The 17,942-nt window shown below is 40.6% G+C and overlaps 1 protein-coding gene across 2 annotated transcripts in view; it reads left to right on the top strand.

Annotated features, from left to right (window-relative positions):
* Positions 1 to 9,006: 9,006 nt before the first annotated feature.
* The window catches only part of CCDC50 (coiled-coil domain containing 50), an 84,791-nt gene continuing 75,855 nt past the window's right edge, over positions 9,007 to 17,942 (top strand). The window contains exon 1 of one of the 2 annotated variants that reach the window (XM_061412919.1): positions 9,007 to 9,370. In XM_061412919.1, the coding sequence (XP_061268903.1) occupies positions 9,322 to 9,370 (49 nt within the window). In that variant the 5' untranslated portion in view covers positions 9,007 to 9,321. The remainder of the gene's footprint in view (positions 9,371 to 17,942) is intronic. The other variant, XM_061412927.1, reaches the window with a different exon arrangement.

Genomic DNA, 17,942 nt, shown 5'->3' with positions numbered 1-17,942 from the left:
GTTCATCAAACGCCTCCATACCTACACTGAAACCAAGCACCACACAAGGGCCAACAAGTTCCAGGGCAAGACATAACAAGCAAATTCTCCAGCAACACAGGAACACAGCCCTGGGCTCCAAGATACAGGCTGCGCAAAGTTACCCTAAAACCATAGACATCTCATAACTCATTACTGGACACTTCATTGCACTCCAGAGAGAAGAAATCCAGCTCCACCCACCAGAACACCGACACAAGCTTCCCTAACCAAGAAACCTTGACAAGCCACCTGTACCAACTCACACACAGAGAGGAAACGCCACAATAAAGAGAACTCCACAAACTGCCAGAATACAGAAAGGACACCCCAAACTCAGCAATTTAAACAAGATGAAGAGACGGAGGAATACCCAGCAGGTAAAGGAACAGGATAAATGCCCACCAAACCAAACAAAAGAGGAAAAGATAGGGAATCTACCTAATAAAGAATTCCAAATAATGATAGTGAAATTGATCCAAAATCTTGAAATCAAAATGAAATCACAGATTCATTTTCAAAATGCTTGGCAGTCTTCTTGGTGTTAGCTGTCAATTGGGAGTTCCACTAGGGGTTCAGGCTTGGGATCTTTATTCCCCTACAGATAACCTCTCCACACGGCTAGATGAGCTTCACACAGCATGGAGCTGTTCAGATAGTCACATTTCTTACAAGGCAACTTACTTCTCTCAGAGCGTCAAAGCAGAAATTGCCTAGTCTTAATGCCAGGGCTTTCAAGTCTCAGAATGTTACTTCTGCTGCATTTTACTGGTCAATGTAGTCACAGATCCAGCCCAGATTCAATGGGAGGAGAATAGACTCCATGTGTTGATGAAGGTCTATAATGTCATTATGTAAGAGGGCATGTATGATAGGAACCAAGATTGTGGTCATTTTTGCAAATATAATCTACAACTCACAATCTTCTGCATTCCTTATTCCTTCCTCTCCTCCTCTACTCAGAGGTAGCCACTGTAATCAATGTTTAAACTTCTTATTCATATTTTTATACCTTTATTAAAGCTCTCTCTAGCACAGCACACCTTTCATACTTCAAGCATTCTTTACATAGAATCAAACAAAGTATTGAAGAAATTTACAAATGTGTAACATGACAGAAATTCCTTAGATGTATTTATCCAAGAATCTTCTAAGGCCATTACAGTGCTAACAACTTGAGTTACACAAGTTTATCCTGTTTCCTTCTCTCAATTTAAATTTATAGTCTTGCCTTTTAGTTATAGGTATCATGGGGAAAATAACATGGAGAAAGAAGATTCCTAAATTATGGGTCTCCTGCAGAAAAATTGAGTATGCAGTTCATCTTTAAGAGTGCATTCCAATCTTTTCTAAGTGGAAGATCTTTTAATTTAGACCTTCCTTCATTCATATTGTTTGCAGTTACTTTTGGTTGAAAAAAATATATATACACAGAAAGTTACGCTGATCTTAGTAATGTTTATAAAAAATTTTATATATGAACCACAAATGTACCTGAGTTCATTAAAAAAATGGAATTGTGTTTTATGAGAGATTTATTATTTATACAATTTGCATATCATTTCATATATATATGTGTGTGTGTGTATATATATATACATTAGTGGAACTAATGATAGTAACTCTATCACACAAGATTTTTCCCCCAGAGGCTAGGAATATTTTACTACAGCTCACATTGCTGTATCTTGCTTTAGCTCTGTCTTAGGTCATGATCCTCCACCTTGCATAGTCAGAACCTGTGCCAGTGTACTTAACATCCCTGGATGTGAAGCCTGTTGACATCTTACCCTAGTTGCTGCCAAGTCCCTTGGATGAGAGTCCCTTGCTCTGGCTCCATGTAGACTCACTTTCTTCATTGTTGTCTCTTGCCTGCACTCTCGTGGCAGCCATGAAAAATCTCCCAAATGACAGTGGTATCCATACTTACTTTTTATGGTCCTTACTTTTTCACTTAAGAAATGTATTTGTACATAAGAAATAAATGCCCCATAAGCAAAAGTTAGACTTCAGGACGTGGTTATAAATAAGTTAAAGTTTCCTCTTGGCAAAGTTAGAGTTCTGTCTTTTTAACCTAGTTGTTTCTCTAAATCTTTTCAAGGATGTCTACAATCTAGTAAGGTCTAGATTTTTTTTCTTAAAACTCATTTTTGAAAAGAAAATATTAAGAAATTTACTTTAAAAATATTATTTGATCAGCATTTTAATACTTCTTTACCAAATACTTTATTCAACAATGTATTCAATACATGTTTCATGAGCAGTTATTATATGCCAACACTATTCTATGTACTTAGGATTCAGTAATAATTCACATAGGCAAAGATCCAATCCTCTCACCCAACTAGACAGACGTATTGAATAAACATATAAACCTGTAATATCTGCAAGAATAACTGACGTGGAGAGAAAAAAAAGAGTGGACAGATATGGAATGACAGATAAGGTCAGGAAATATCTCTCTGAGAAGGTGGCATTTGAGTAGACACTTGAATGAAATTAGGGGAGCACATCATGAAGTTGTTTGGCAAAGGGTTGTGTAGGGGGAAGGCTTTCCAGGAAGAAGGACCAGTTAAGTCAAAGGTATTGATGCAAGGATATGCACGGCCTAGGAGGAACAGCAAGGTGTCAGAGTGAGAGAAGGCCTCTTCCTTTTTTCAAGAGGAAGGAAATGAAATCAGAGTGGTAGGGGTGATTCCAGTAGATTATGGTATGCACTTTGGATTATAGTCTGAAGAAGATGGAATGCCACAGATTCAAGTGCAAAGGAGTAACATTCTTTGACTCATATTTGAAAATGTAGGTGCAAAGGATTCAAGTGCAATGTAGGTGATTCTGCAGATACAGAGAAAAAAACTAGTGGTTACCAGTGGGGAGGGGAAGGGAAGGAAAGAGGAGCAACACAGAGATGGGAAATTAAGAGCTACAAACTATAAACTATAAATAAACCACAGAATATATGGTACCACATAGGAAATGTAGCCAGTATTTTATAACAACTATAAATGAAGTATAACCCTTAAAACTGTGAATCACTCTATTACACACCTGTAATGTATAATATTGTATATAAACTATAACTCATTAAAAACTCAGAAAGCAGAGAAAAGAGATAAAAAGAAAGGTATTTCTTTGTGTATTTCATGTGATTGAGTCACTTGTGATTGACTGTGATTGTGATTGAGTCATTATATCCATCCTCACCTGAAATCTGTCCAGAGATGTTCAGTTACAGGAGCCAGCAAGCTTCCCTCTCTCGTGCACATCAGTATGGGTCGTGTTTTCTGTTACTTGCCACCAGGCACCTCCTGCCTGCTAGGAGCAGCTTTCCATGTACATGCTGTCCACAGTTCTCAGTCAGTGTGCTCTCACCACCTGGCATCTCAGAACACAGTCACCCCAGAAAATGTGCAAACTATTTGAGGCTTAGGTTCGGAGAATTACATCATGTTCTGAGAGAGGAAAGACCAGCTTTGGAGCGTACACTGTCCAAAATCCTGGAGGAATGGATCCTGAGAACTGTCAGAGAACATCACCTGGCATCAGCTGATCTCAGCTGCTCCCTGAGCACTGAGGGCTAGGTGTCCTTCCTGAAACAGAGGGTCTTCGGCAAACTTGCTTCTGGATACTGATGTGTTTATGGTCATATCCATCAGTTGCCGGAAGCATGGGGTGGAAACTAATTCTGAATGCACAGTTTCTGTGAATACCGACATCATGCTTCAACATTTATTTCTGAAAACGTTTTACCAGTGTGTGCTCCCTTCAGGACAGTTGGGTTCATGATGAACAGGACTACCTGGACTTCTTCTCTCCTCGCTTTTCTGGGGCTGGTGAACCCAAGGGGTCCCAGGGCTGAGTTCAGCTGGCAGGTACGGACCTTACATTCCAGTCCCAGTAAATCCTTTGCTAGGCACTTGAGATCTTTTAGGATTGCCATAGGATGGGCTTCCCAGAGCCTGTTCTCCCCAGTTGTCTTGATTGTCATCAGTTTGAAAGGAATTCTAGTCTACTGACCATAAACATCAACAGCCTGCTGCCAGACTGTTGGGATCTGCATCTTAGATCCCCACCAAGGACTGTGCAAATGACCTGACCTCTCCCTGCTTCAGCTTCTTCCTCTGCAAACACACACACACACAAATTTTTAAATTTATATGTCAATGGGAGTGTGGCTTTGGTGCATTTTCAGCAGAGAGTGAATTGGATACCTGGATTCAATCCACCATCTTTACTGAAACATCTCCATTCACCTTTTTTCTTCTTAATAAATATATTTTATTGAAGTTTAATTGACTTACTATGTTTCAGGTGCACAGTAAGGTGATTTGGTTATACATATACACATCAATTTTTTTCAAATTATTTTCCATTATAAGTTATTCCCTTTGTTGCTTATTACATGTCCATTTTTTAAAAGTAGAAATCTAGCATTCTATTCATACTGAGTCAAACAGGTAGAATTAAAATGTCATACACTTTTTAGTTAGGCAAAAATTCATGTTTTCTAAAATATAAATATTATACATACTTTATATATATATATATATATTACTGCTTGAAAGGAAAGTTATGACCAACCTATATAGCATATTAAAAAGCAGACACATTACTTTGTCAACAAAGGTCCGTCTTGTCAAGGCTTTGGTTTTTCCAGTGGTCATGTATGGATGTGAGAGTTGGACTATAAACAGAGCTGAGCCCCAAAGAATTGATGCTTTTGAACCAGGAGATCAGTCCTGAATATTCATTGAAGGACTGATGCTGAAGCTGAAACTCCAATACTTTGGCCACCTGATGCGAAAAGCTGACTCATTTGAAAAGACCCGGATGCTGGGAAAGTTTGAGGGCAGGAGGAGAAGGGGACGACAGAGGATGAGATGGTTGGATGGCATCACCGACTCAATGGACATGAGCTTGGGTGAACTCCAGGAGTTGGTGATGAACAGGGAGGCCTGGTGTGCTGTGGTTCATGGGGTTGCAAAGGGTTGGACATGACTGAGCGACTGAACTGAACTGAACTGATATGTATACAAAAAACTTTGTAATCTGATTACTCTCTCTCAACTCTCCTATTGCTACTTCCTTATGAATAACCTGGAAGTCAATCAAAAGTTCCCTTTTCCAGTCATTTTTGCCCTTATTTTGTCAACATATTTGACACTACAGCCAATCAAACCTTTAAATGAATATGAAACTTAGCAGTTGGGTACATGAAGGTGGAACTCATGGAGAATTTGGGTAGAAAATATAAATTTTGGGGTTAGTCAGAATATTAGGTTGAACCACAGTAATTGTCAATTTTTTTTTTTCAGTCAAAACTGTGCCATATTGGCAATTTCATTTACCCAAGAGTTAACAATTAAAGCAAAGAGACTGGATTAATAACTAAAAGTAATAAGAACAGTTAGGAAGGAATAGTTTGAGTACTAAAGTGCAGTCTAAAACACTCCAGCATTTGAAGATCTAGGAAATTGGGAGGAACCCATAAAGAATGTCACATAGCAGTGTGTGTGTATGTGTGTTTAGTTTTGGTGTACATTCTAGGGGTTGTCAGTTGCCTAACTAGGAATACAAACTGCAGGTGTTATAACCTAGGATTTTACCAGAAGGCTACACTCCAAAGAAAATTGTAATAGGAACATTAAGCTATTTTTTAAAAAAATTAATAACAGAAATTTCATAGCACAATATAATGAATATTAGGAATCAGTTTAAATTTGGTGATATTTTAGATATATAGATATGTGAATTGGCTGAAATATTTTAAAGAAATTCCCCACTCTTACTTGGGTAGGGTGTAAGAACCAAGAGAGCCTTTCAGTCTTTAATTTGTACAATGGTGCTCAAGGCATGATTCCAAAATAATGTGTGTGTTTGCACAAATCTTTTATGGATTGTGTAGTTAGAGGCTATAAAAGGATAAGGAATTTAAGCTTTATTAAGTTTTCAGAGTGGATTTTATGACTTTTTGTACCTAAATGTGTGTATATATGAATTTGGTTTCAGACATACTTTTTTTATAACCTGGTAAAAGCAATTCAGATGGAATTGCTAGCTTATGTGTGTGTGTTCAGTTGTGTCCAACTCTGTGAACCCATGGACTGTAGACTGCCAGGCCCCTCTGTTCACAGGATTTCCCAGGCAAGAATAATGGAGTGGGTTGCCATTCCCTTCTCCAGGGGATCTTTCCAACTCAAGGATCGGACCCTGATCCCGCATATCTCCTGCACTGTCAGGCAGATTCTTTACCATTGCATGACCTGGGAAGCCTATAACTATCTCCAATAATTGGCAGATAACAGTATCCAGAAGAACCCTCAAAAGTGAACTTACATTATTTGAATCATTTTTTAACAACGTGGTTGCTGCTGCTGCTAAGTCGCTTCAGTCGTGTCCGACTCTGTGCGACCCCATAGACGGCAGCCCACCAGGCTCCACTGTCCCTGGGATTTTCCAGGCAAGAACACTGGAGTGGGTTGCCATTTCCTTCTCCGATGCATGAAAGTGAAAAGTGAAAGGGGAGTCGCTCAGTTGTGTCCGACTCCTCAAGACCCCATGGCCTACAGCCTACCAGGTTCCTCTGTCCATGGGATTTTCCAGGCAAGAGTACTGGAGTGGGTTGCCATTGCCTTCTCCGAACAACATGGCTAGTGAGGGAGATAATGAGTTAAGTGAAAATACAAAAACTGAAACAAGCCCCAAACAAAAAAAGTGTTAAGAAGATGAGTTGAATCATATCTATTACATGGGAATAACAAGCCAATAAGAGGAAAGCTGAGAATTGACTCCCGGATTTGGCAACATGGAGATCATTGTTAATTCTAATAAAAACAGCTGTTTTTCTGAGCAGTGAGGCTAAAAACTATGATTGAAATAGTTAAGAAAGACCAAGAGAATAGGAAGTGGAGATCATATGAATAGATGAATATGTTTTATGGTCTTACAGTGATCATAAGAAATGTAGATGTTGTTAAGGAAAACAAAGCAGTGACTCTTTGGCATATCTCAACTATATTAATCAGAGTCTAGGCAAAAGAAGGCATACTCAAAATGGTTAAACTGGAAAGAATATAATTAAGGGAGTATTTACAATGGTGTGGGTATGGTTAAGGGAACCAGTAACAGTGTGAAGCTATTACCATTCTAGGCCTAAAGGAGCATTGTAAAGAAACGGTACTATGAGAGACTCATGAGAGCTGGAACTCTAGGAAAGAGGCTTCTAGACAGGCGTTGTAGTCAGAGAGACACAGTATGATCAAAATTTTGGCCTAGCTAGCATAAAGGAAAGGCATGTAATACACACCCTGACATTTCCCTCCTCCTTTTCTTTTTTTTAATCTTTTGCCAGTGTTGTGCATTGGTCTAACTCAAAACAAAACCACAGGGCAAGGAGACCCTGGTGATGTTTTCATAAATGTCACCCTCCCAGAGCAGAGCATGACAGAGGAATGAAGACAATGAATTTGGGGGAGGAAAACAGACAATACTGTTATTATAAATATTCTCTATGACCATGGGAAGTTAAAAAGAAAAAAGTCATAGAAGGCAGGCAACTTAAAAATCCCCACAAAGCTACCTTTCTAATATTTCTATTTACACACTTAATTTGCTGGTGTTCTTTCTGCCTAGTAATAGGGTTGGCTAACCTTTTCTGGAAATGGTCCAATAGTAAGTATTTTATAATCTGAGTACAAAGAGGCGAGATTGAAAATATTATGTTGTATTTCCATAAGCAGTTAAATGTAATAATTTAAACACATAAAAAGCAGCCATTCAAATCCAGTGGCCCAGGGTTTGCCACCCTCTGGCTTAGAAAATCCTCTCTTAATTTTTCGGTAATCTTAAATCAATGGCAAGTCCAAATAAACCCTCCTCCACATGGCCTCTCATACAGTTACTCTTTGAGCTGTCGAGTGACAGAATATCAACTTTTACTAGTTTAAGGTAGTAAAATGTGCCAGCCTCAATTAAGATGCTGGAGGTAAACACCAGAATCCAGAGCAGTGGGAATCTCAGGGACCAGCTGGTTTTCTACTATGGTAACACCAGAACACACCCTCTTCATCTCTACTGTCTTCTTACCTTTACTTCTGTCTTCAGTTTGGCCTCATTGTCTATTAAGAAGAGTCAACCCTCCTCACAAGAAACAATGCTTATCTGTCCTTCTTCATATAATAACCCCAGAGAAGTATTCTGCCTGACTTGTCTTGGTCACACACCTATCCTTAGATGAATGTATGTAGGTGAGGGAGGAAGCTTGTTGATGGTGGAGAGGTTCTTTGATTGCACAAGCTTGGGAGAGGAGGCCCCTCCCGAAGAGGACTTCCCAAAGGCAGGGAGAATTCTGTTGCCAGGAGATGCTATTTCAGGGAAATAAAAATGTCACAATTATAGACCAATGTGTGACATGCCAGAAGAGGGAGATGTCTGACGCATGTTGTTATCACCCACAGAATCTAACATCGGACTCGGTAGACGTTCGTGCATTTTTGATGAATGAATGACTCAGTTCCCTCAACTGGTTGTGAACATTCTCTTAACAGGCCTAGCTTCTGATCAGCTGCTCTCTAGTTCTGTACATTGTAGTAGAGAGTTTTTAATGCCCAAACACCATCTTTCCTCTAATCCCAGGAAACAAAGAGTGCCCCAGAGAGCCAGGCACACAGGAAGCATCCTGTGGAAAGAACCCAAGAATGGGAACTACACTGGCGACAGTACCGACTCTTGTGGGGGATCCGTGCGACCTTTTGGCCGAGGCCTTCAGGACACAAGGCTCCCGCCGACAGACGCGACCCTCCCTTGGGAGGGAGGCAGGGCGCGGGGGCGGGGGCCTTAGCCTCGGGCGCGTCACTCGGCACAAAGGAGACAGCAGGGAGGCGGCCGCAGGAGCAGATCTGCGCTCGCCAGCCACTTGAATTGCGGTTACAGACCTGCAGCTCCCCTCCCCCTCCCCACCCAGGCCCGGCCGCCCGCCCGCCCGCCCGCCCGCCTTTCTGTCTCCTCTCTCCCTCCGTACTGGCCGGCCCGGGTCCATTTCCGGGCTCCGGGTATTTGGTATTGATCAGGGCCGGGGGCGCGAGCAGGTGGCTGCGGCGGCGCAGCCTGCTGCGCCCGGGTCCGTCTCCCGCCGCCCTTGTCGCCAGCCCTTGCACGGCGGCCCGCCCCGTTCTCCGGGCCTGAGCGCTGCCTCCTGGACTTTGCGCCGCGTCGGGCGCTGCTGCTGCTGCGCGCCGGGCCGTGCTGTGTGCAGGCGGCGGCCGGGAAGCCGGAGGCGAAGTGCAGCCCGGACCCCAGGCCAACATGGCTGAAGTCACCATCGACCAGTCCAAGCTGCCGGGAGTCAAGGAAGGTAGGGGCCGGGCCGTGGACCGCGCGCCGGGCCCCTCCGGCTTCCAGCGCCGGGTCCTTCCCGAGGGAGGAGGGCCTTCCTAGTCTCGGGGGCCCCCCTCGGCCTTCGCTTGGCGCCCACCGGGTGCCGGCCCGCCCTGGCCGGGAAGAAATTGAATTCCGGTTCTGCTGTGGGACCTTGGGCAAGTCGCCTAAGTTCTGAGCCCCAGTTTTTCTCCACCGTCGGGAGATGGGGGGAGAGGCCAACACCACTCTCATCAAGTGGTTGTGCAGAGGTTCTCTGGAATAGCCGTGCCGTTAGTGAAAGCTCCAAACCTGGGTTCCTCTGACTTATTTCTCTTCTTAAAAATTCAGGCCCAGCCTAACTGGCTTGAAGGCTAGGAAGTGGGGAGTGGTTGACGTTCAGTTCCTTGTGGAACCTTTGTTTTGAAACTTGACTCTTTCCCTCCTTCTGTCTACGTTTCCTAGCGCTGCGTCTGGCTGGCTGACTTTCCCACCTTCTTCCAGGTTTAAAAGTTTAGTCTGGGCACTGCCCAGCGCGAGCAGCCAGATGGGAAGCTGCTATAAATAAGCGTTTTCTCACAAAAAGGAGTAAGCGAAGGGGAGCAGAGGACTCATTGTGATCTTGATTTTTACTAGCTTCCTATACTGATATCCAGATGTAAGAGCTTGATTACTACTGGTCTGGCTTGACTTCTAGCAAGAAGCCCATTGACTTCTTGCCTCTTGTCTTCATCCTAGACCTTTTTTTTTTTTTTTAACTGAGCTCTTGGGTGCTGGATCGCCGTAATCTTTAGTAATCTTAGGCTGTTATTTGTCCCTGGGAAGCATGGAAGTCCCAGAGTGCTATCCGGGCTTGCAGAGATTGCTTCTGTAGTGGATGTCATTTGTTTCAGCTGACTCTTGTGGTCTTAGTTGTCCTGGGAAGGTGGAATTGAAAAGGATCTTTGCTTTCTTGGAACTGTGTGTTTCATTGCCAACCTGATTTGACTCATAGGGTCTTGTGGCTGCTAGGGCTGAACCCAGGATCCAAAGAAAGCTTGACTGCTTTAGGCCCCAGAGTTCCAAACACCAGGAGACAGTCGCTGGTTTTGTATAGAATTTTTAATGCCTTTCGGCCTGTCCTGTTGTTCCTAAAGGATGTTAGAGTTTTTTAGGCCGGAGATTTTTTAGCAAGTGGTGTTTTTCAACCCTTGAGTTCCCATCCTGGTTTTGGTAAAGGTTCTTGCATTCATATGTAAATGATTTTTTCTTCGCACTGTCAAGGCTGGAGCCAGAGTGGTGGGAAAGGCAAATTTGCTCTTTGAAGGTCCTAGTCTTAGAGATAGTCTTTAACCTTTGTGGTATGAAGTTGTGTGTGTGTGTTTATATATATCCTTGTATATATAATGCTTCCTTGGGGGGTGTGAGGAGTAGGATAAGAATTGGAGTTCAGACACAACCTCAATTTGTAAACTAGGGCTTCCCTGGTGGCTCAGTTGGTAAAGAATCTGCCTGCAGTGTGGGAGACCTGGGTTTGATCCCTGAGTTGGGAAGATCTCCCAGAGGAGGGCATGGCAACTCACTTAAGTATTCTTCTCTGGAGAATCCCGGTGGACAGAGGAACCTTACGGGCTATAGTCTACAGGGTTGCAGAGAGTCAGACACAACTAAGCACAGCACACAGTCATGTAGTGCTATGAATTTACCTTGCTCCCTGTACATGTTAGTGACCTGAAACGAACTTGAAACTCACTTTCTTATGTATGCGTTTATATTACTCTTAGGTCTTTTGGTTTCTAACCAAGATATGAATGGTTAATTCTAGTATATTCTTTCTCAAGGGTTTCAACAAACACTTTCCATCTATAAATGCGAGATTTTTCCATTGCTAAACTCTGGCGTTTAACTCATTTGGATTGGTTTTTGTTTTACACAACTTGATGTGAGGCAGTCCAGTTTATATAATACGGTAAATTGGTATGGAAATTTATGTAGCTGTTGCATTACATTAGAATTACATATATTAATTTACTTTGAAGGTGGTCAGAAATTGTTGAGAAGATCTTTGTTTTTGTAAGCATGTGATTTTTCTGGTTCAAAGATCATCAAAGGAAATGATACACTATAGTAGGAATGTCCTAATGGCAGTGTGGTTTTTGTTCTGGGAGGTATTCACATCTAATAAAGTGTATCTTTCTCTAATATAAGTCTTGATTATAGTCTGGTTGCTCCCTAATGATTTTTTTTGGACCCTAATTAAAGAAAATAAAGTTGGTGACCATGATTGGGTAAAACATACACAAACATTGAGACTGTTCTTAATATTGAAACTCTAACTCAGTTTGAAAAGGAAGTTTAGTAATAATTTGATTAATATTCTGGCATAGATTTTTAAACTCCAGTTTTAAAAACTCTCTACTTCTCTTATTAATGTAAACCTTTATATACAATTACAATTTGGAATCATTGGGCAGATTCCAGTAGAGACTGAGAAGAACAATGCAGTGGATGTCTGCCCCTTCCCACTGCCCTTTTCTTTAGGAAGGGGCTGGGCGCCCTGGGACTTTTTTTGTGAACTTCTCAACAGAGGTCATGGTAGCGGCTGACTTTAGGGAAGGGGAATATTTGAAAACTTTTTTCTTCTAGGTTAAAAATCTAACACTTGCTTAGTTTTAAGATGGTCAAAGATACTCATCATTTGGACAGACCTTTGAAAAAATAACTACTGCAGTAGTTTTACCTTGGGAAATCCCTCTTAAAATAGGAGAGATGTGTTTGAGTTCATTTGTAGTGAAAAGAATTAAGTCAAGAATTAAGTCTAAGATGAATTTTAACATACATCATTGTTTCTGGGTTTAAAAGCATTTTTTTGGGGGGAACATCTGCATACTTTTTGTAATGGAAATACTGTTGCCATTGTTTAGAAATAATGCTTTATTTCTTTGGAAACATTTGAGGTTCTCTGCTACAAGATTTGAAATAATTCTCAACCATTTTTTTGTATCAGTAGATGTATATCTCAAATGCATCGTGCAATTTGTGAATGCTAGACAAAAGTATTCTCCAATAGAAAAAAGTTCCAACAATATTCCACATTTTTTTTTTAGTTTAGATCAAAGCTTTTTTTCCCTTTAAAAAAAAAAAAGCACAAACTTAGATTTTTGGTCAGTTTTAGCTTCTTTGCTGAATTTTCTTTCTAAAACCACAATCCAGACTCCCCACTTTTTGCTGTCTCCAGTCTGATTCCCATCGCTGTATGTCTGACTCTTTGTGACCCCCAAGGACTGTAGCCTGCCAGACTCTGTTCATGGGATTTTCCAGGCAAGAATATTGGAGTGGATTGCCATTTCATTGTCCAGGGGCTCTTCCTGTCCCAGGGATCAAACCCATGTCTCCTGCTTTGGCAAGCGGATTCTTTATTGCAGAGACACTGGGGAAGCCGCTTCCATAGCTCTACTTAGTTTGAATTGCTCATGCTAATCTTGCTCTTTCCTGTATTTAGCAAAGTTTTCACATTATCTTAAGATTTTGGTTTGAGAGGTGTAGACTGTGCATCAAAGCCATTTCTAGACTCTTTAAAGTTTATTAATTCCTTTGCAGTTTTTTAGTCATTAGCGTTTTCCCACTTTTAAACATTGAACATGAAATATACAATCTACAGTTCTCTCATCTACCAGGCCAACCTTCTTTCTTCTTTCCTCTCAGCAGTAAGGGAATTTATTATGTATTATGTATTTTTACTGCCCTTCATATGGGAAGTTCCAACATCTCCAAAGTTAGTTTACTTGATTAGTATCTGATGAGCACCTGTGCACTTGTGGTAGAGACGTTTCTTGAAATGAAGGTAGCTAGCTATTCTGAGAGCAAATTCTTTTTCTTTAAAGATCAAAGTTAATGATTTTCAGAAATATGCCTAGAAAGCACTGATTCATTTTAGGTCCAGAACACCATAGTGGCAAGATGAGGGTAAATTAAATTAATGGCGTTAAGTCCAGAACTTTAAGCAGAAAGATATAAAATTATGTCTGTTACATAATTAGTAACTCTTGATTAATAAGTTAATCAAGTAGTCCCAAAGATCTAAAGCATGTGGCATGCCCACAAGACACATAATGTGATGGAGGTCTCTAAGAGGTCCATTTTCTGGCTCTCAGACAAACTCAGTTTCTCTTTTCCTCAAAATTCCATAGGTTTTTTTGGGGGTAGGGGGTGGTTATTGTTTTTTAGTGAGACCTGTGCTAAATCTTGACTTAGGTATGTGTCTTGTTTTTCTTTACCTTGATCTGGCTTCACATCTTTCACATAGCTGGCAAAGATTCAGCAAATATGTGAATGTGTGAATGAATAAATGAGTAAATCATGGACTACTAAATTCTCTCTGTTAGTTTAGAAATCCTATCTCTGGCATAATTTCCTGTTCCTTCTCAGAGCATAAGTTCTTAGAGGGCAGAGATAATGCCTTTTAACCTTGATATCATGTATCTTAGTGCCACTATTACAGTTATGAAAATGTTTTATGTATTTTTTCTAGTGTTTTTTTTTTTTCATAGATATGTCTTATAAATGGAATCCATACAAAGTTATGGATAACATAGAAAGTAAAAAAAAAAAAGTCATTGCGTGCTCTTCCTTGTGATTTGGAAGGTAATCATTATTAAGAATAAAATTTTAGTAAAAACATTTTTGAAAATGCTATTTGGTGGTTTGAATTTTTTTTTTTTTTTGAGTAATAAGTTTAATTTTTTTTCCCCCTGAGGAAAAATGCAAAGCAGTATCATATGATTTGGAAGCTGAAAAGAACCTTAGATACATATTTTTTAGAGATACATGTGTGTCACCTATTGTGTGAGGGTAGTTTCACAGTAAAAAGTGCCCTGTGGTGGATGGTGTGATCTTGACTGTGCTGGAAAGGCAGTCCTAAAGAGTTCAAGGAGATGTTCAAGGAGTTGTTGTAAAGAACTCTTGAAATTCCACCCGGAATGCCTCTCACATTGCTATATGCAGGTATGTAGTACCTTCTTAAATAAATACAGTGATTTTTAAAAACTGAAATAGCTGCTATTTGTAAAATAAAGATTATGTTAATAATTCAAGAAATGCCTTTTTTTTTTTAAACTGACAAGTACATAAAGGCCAACTTCTCCCTTGTGGGAAACTATTAGAAACCACTGCTCCACCAGATTTTCCAGATGAAAATCTGAGAGCCAGGATGGGGAAGTGAGTTGTAGTAAACCCCTTAGACTTAACATATCTAAAAATTGCCACATAGGGCCTAAATTTAGAGAAGTTTAGAGTTGAGTATTCCACAGCTCAGTCTTCCCTCCTCTCTCCTTTTTCACCTTCCCCTTCCTTTCCCGTCTTCTCCCTTCGTCGCTCTTCTTTTGTTCCGTCTCTGTGTTCTTCTCTCTCTTTTCAGTTATTCTGTAGATAAAAAAGAATCACTCCTGATGTATTTCCTTAATGGGTGTGTGTGTGTGTGTGCTCAGTCATTCAGTTGTATCCTTCTATTTGCAGCCCCATAGACTGTAGCCTGCCAGGCTCCCCTGTCCATGGAATCTCCCAGGCAAGAATACTGGAGTGTGTTGCCGTATTCTTCTTCAGGAAATCTTCCTGACCCAGGAATCGAACCTGCATCTCTTGTGTCTCCTGCATTGGCAGGCAGATTCTGTACTGTTAGAGCCCCCGGAGAAAAACAATGGTATAAAAATAATGAGTGGCAAAACAATTTCAGAGCTTTTTCTCAAGTTGTTTTAGGGATAATGTTTGATATGAATGTTAAAAAGTTGACCTAGGTTTCATTTTATTTTTTAATTAAAAGCTTTTTTTTTTTCAGGTTTTTGTTTTGATTTAGCAAATGAATTGCTGCATGAACTACAGGAGGTCATATTCCTGCCTCAGTGGTTTTTCCTACACAGAAGATGCATTTCCTCTCTGTACACTCAACCTGAAGGGGCTAATGTTTAGAGGCTTGGATATTTTAAGACGATTAAACATGTTGTGGAAATAAAGCTGTGGGCCATTATCTTTCCTTAGTTCTCTTCAGAGATGTAGAGTTTTGATTGAGATAAGTGAATTTTTGCCTCAGTAACAAAAAACAGTGTGATACTGCACACTTCTCTTGAAATCCCAGTTTTTTAAGTAAAGGAGTGTATTTTACAATTAACTACCCTGAGCTATAGGGGGGAAAAATAAACCTTATCACAGCTATGTTTGCAATTTCAGATGTAGCCACTGGAAGGATTGTTGGATTAATGCTTTAAGCTGATGACCTATTTAAAAGTGTCCTGTGCTTCAAAACTGTAAAATTAGGGTGCCCTAGATCCTAAATAAGAACTACAAAGGATAATTGGTCTTATATACCTTGGGGTTATATAGACTGTTTATTCCCAGATGTTTGAATTTAGAAATCAGTACAAGGATTTCTAGATACTGTTGTGTGGTTTATGTGCTGTGCTTAGTTGCTCAGTTGTGTCTGACTCTTTGTGACCCCATGGAGTGAAGCCCACCAGGCTCCTCTGTCCATGGGGATTCTCCAGGCAAGAATAATGGAGTGGGTTGCCCTGCCCTTCTCCAGGGGATCTTTCCAATCCAGGGATTGAACCCAGGTCTCCTGCATTACAGGCGAATTCTTTACAGATTGAGCTACCAGAGAAGCCCAGATACTGTTGTGTTGGCTAAAAGAGAAGAGTTTTTCAGTGAGCTGGAACAGAAGACCCAAACGAACTTTTTGGCCAACCCTCTGATTACGTTCTTTGCAGCCAAATAGAGAGAAGCTCTATATAGTCAGCAAAAATAAGACTGGGAGCTGACTATGGCTCAGATCATGAACTCCTTATTGCCAAATTGTTATCAGACTTAAATTGAAGAAAGTAGGGAAAACCACTATAGACTATTCAGGTATGACCTAAATCAAATCCCTTATGATTATACAGTGGAAGTGACAAATAAATTCAAGGGATGAGATCTGATAGAGTGCCTGAAGAACTAGAGGCAGTGATCAAGACCATCCCCAAGAAAAAGAAATGCAAAAAGGTAAAATGGTTGTCTGAGGAGGTCTTACAAATAGCTGAGAAAAGGAAAGATATGAAAGGCAAAGGAAAAAAGGAAAGATATACCCATTTGAATGCAGAGTTCCAAAGACTAGCAAGGAGAGATAAGAAAGCCTTCCTCAGTGATCAGTGAAAAGATATAGAGGAAAACAATAGAATAGGAAAGACTAGAGATCTTTTCAAGAAAATTAGAGATTCCAAGGGAACATTTCATGCAAAGATGGGCACGATAAAGGACAGAAATGGTATGCACCTAACAGAACCAGAAGATATTAAGAAGAGGTGGCAAGAATACACAGAAGAACTATACAAAAAAATATCTTCATGACCCAGATAACCACGATGCTGTGATCACTCACCTAGAGCCAGACATCATGGAATGTGAAGTCAAGTGGGCCTTAGGAAGCATCACTACGAACAAAGTTAGTGGAGGTGATGGACTTCCAGTTGAGCTATTTCAAATACTAAAAGATGATGCAGTGAAAGTGCTGCACTCAATATGCCAGCAAATTTGGAAAATTCAGTGGCCACACGACTGGAAAAGGTCAGTTTTCATTCTAATCCCAAAGAAAGGCAATGCCAAAGAATGTTCAAACTACTGCACAATTGCACTCATCGCACATGCTAGCAAAGTAATGCTCAGAATTCTCCAAGCCAGGCTTCAACAGTATGTGAACAGTGAACTTTCAGATGTTCAAGCTGGATTTAGAAAAGGCAGAGGAACCAGAGAGCAAATTGCCAACATCCGTTGGATCATCGAAAAAACAAGAGTTCCAGAAAATCATCTGCTTTATTGACTACGCCAAAGCCTTTGACTGTGTGGATCACAACAAACTCTGGAAAATTCTTCAAGAGATGGGAATACCAGACCACCTGACCTGCCTCCTGAGAAATCTGTATGCAGGTCAAGAAGCAACAGTTAGAACTGGACATGGAGCTACAAACTGGTTCCAAATAGGAAAAGGAGTACGTCAAGGCTGTATATTTTCACCCTGCTTATTTAACTTATATGCAGAATACATCATGAGAAATGCTGGGCTGGATGAAGCACAGGCTGGAATCAAGATTGCCAGGAGAAATATCAAAAACGTCAGATATGTAGATGACACCACCCTGATAGCAGAAAGCGAAGAAGAACTAAAGAACCTCTTGATGAAAATGAAAGAAGAGAGTGAAAAAGTTGGCTTAAAACTCAACATTCAGAAAGCTAAGATCATGGCATCTGGTCCCTTCACTTCATGATGAATAGATGGGAAAACAATGGAAGCAATAACAAACTTTATTTTTTGGGGGCTTCAAAAGCACTGCAGATGGTGACTGCAGCCATGAAATTAAAGGACGCTTGCCCTTGGAAGAAAAGTTATGACTGACCTAGACAACATATTAAAAAGCAGTGACATTACTTTCCCAACAAATGTTCATATAGTCAAAGCTATGGTTTTTCCAGTAGTCGTGTATGGATGTGAGAGTTGGAGTCTAAAGAAAGCTGAACGCTGAAGTATTGATGCTTCTGAACCATGGTGTTGGAGAATACCCTTGAGA

This window comes from Bos javanicus, chromosome 1, assembly GCF_032452875.1.
Source record: "Bos javanicus breed banteng chromosome 1, ARS-OSU_banteng_1.0, whole genome shotgun sequence".
Lineage (NCBI taxonomy): Eukaryota > Metazoa > Chordata > Mammalia > Artiodactyla > Bovidae > Bos > Bos javanicus.
This window is presented reverse-complemented; position numbering and strand designations above follow the sequence as displayed.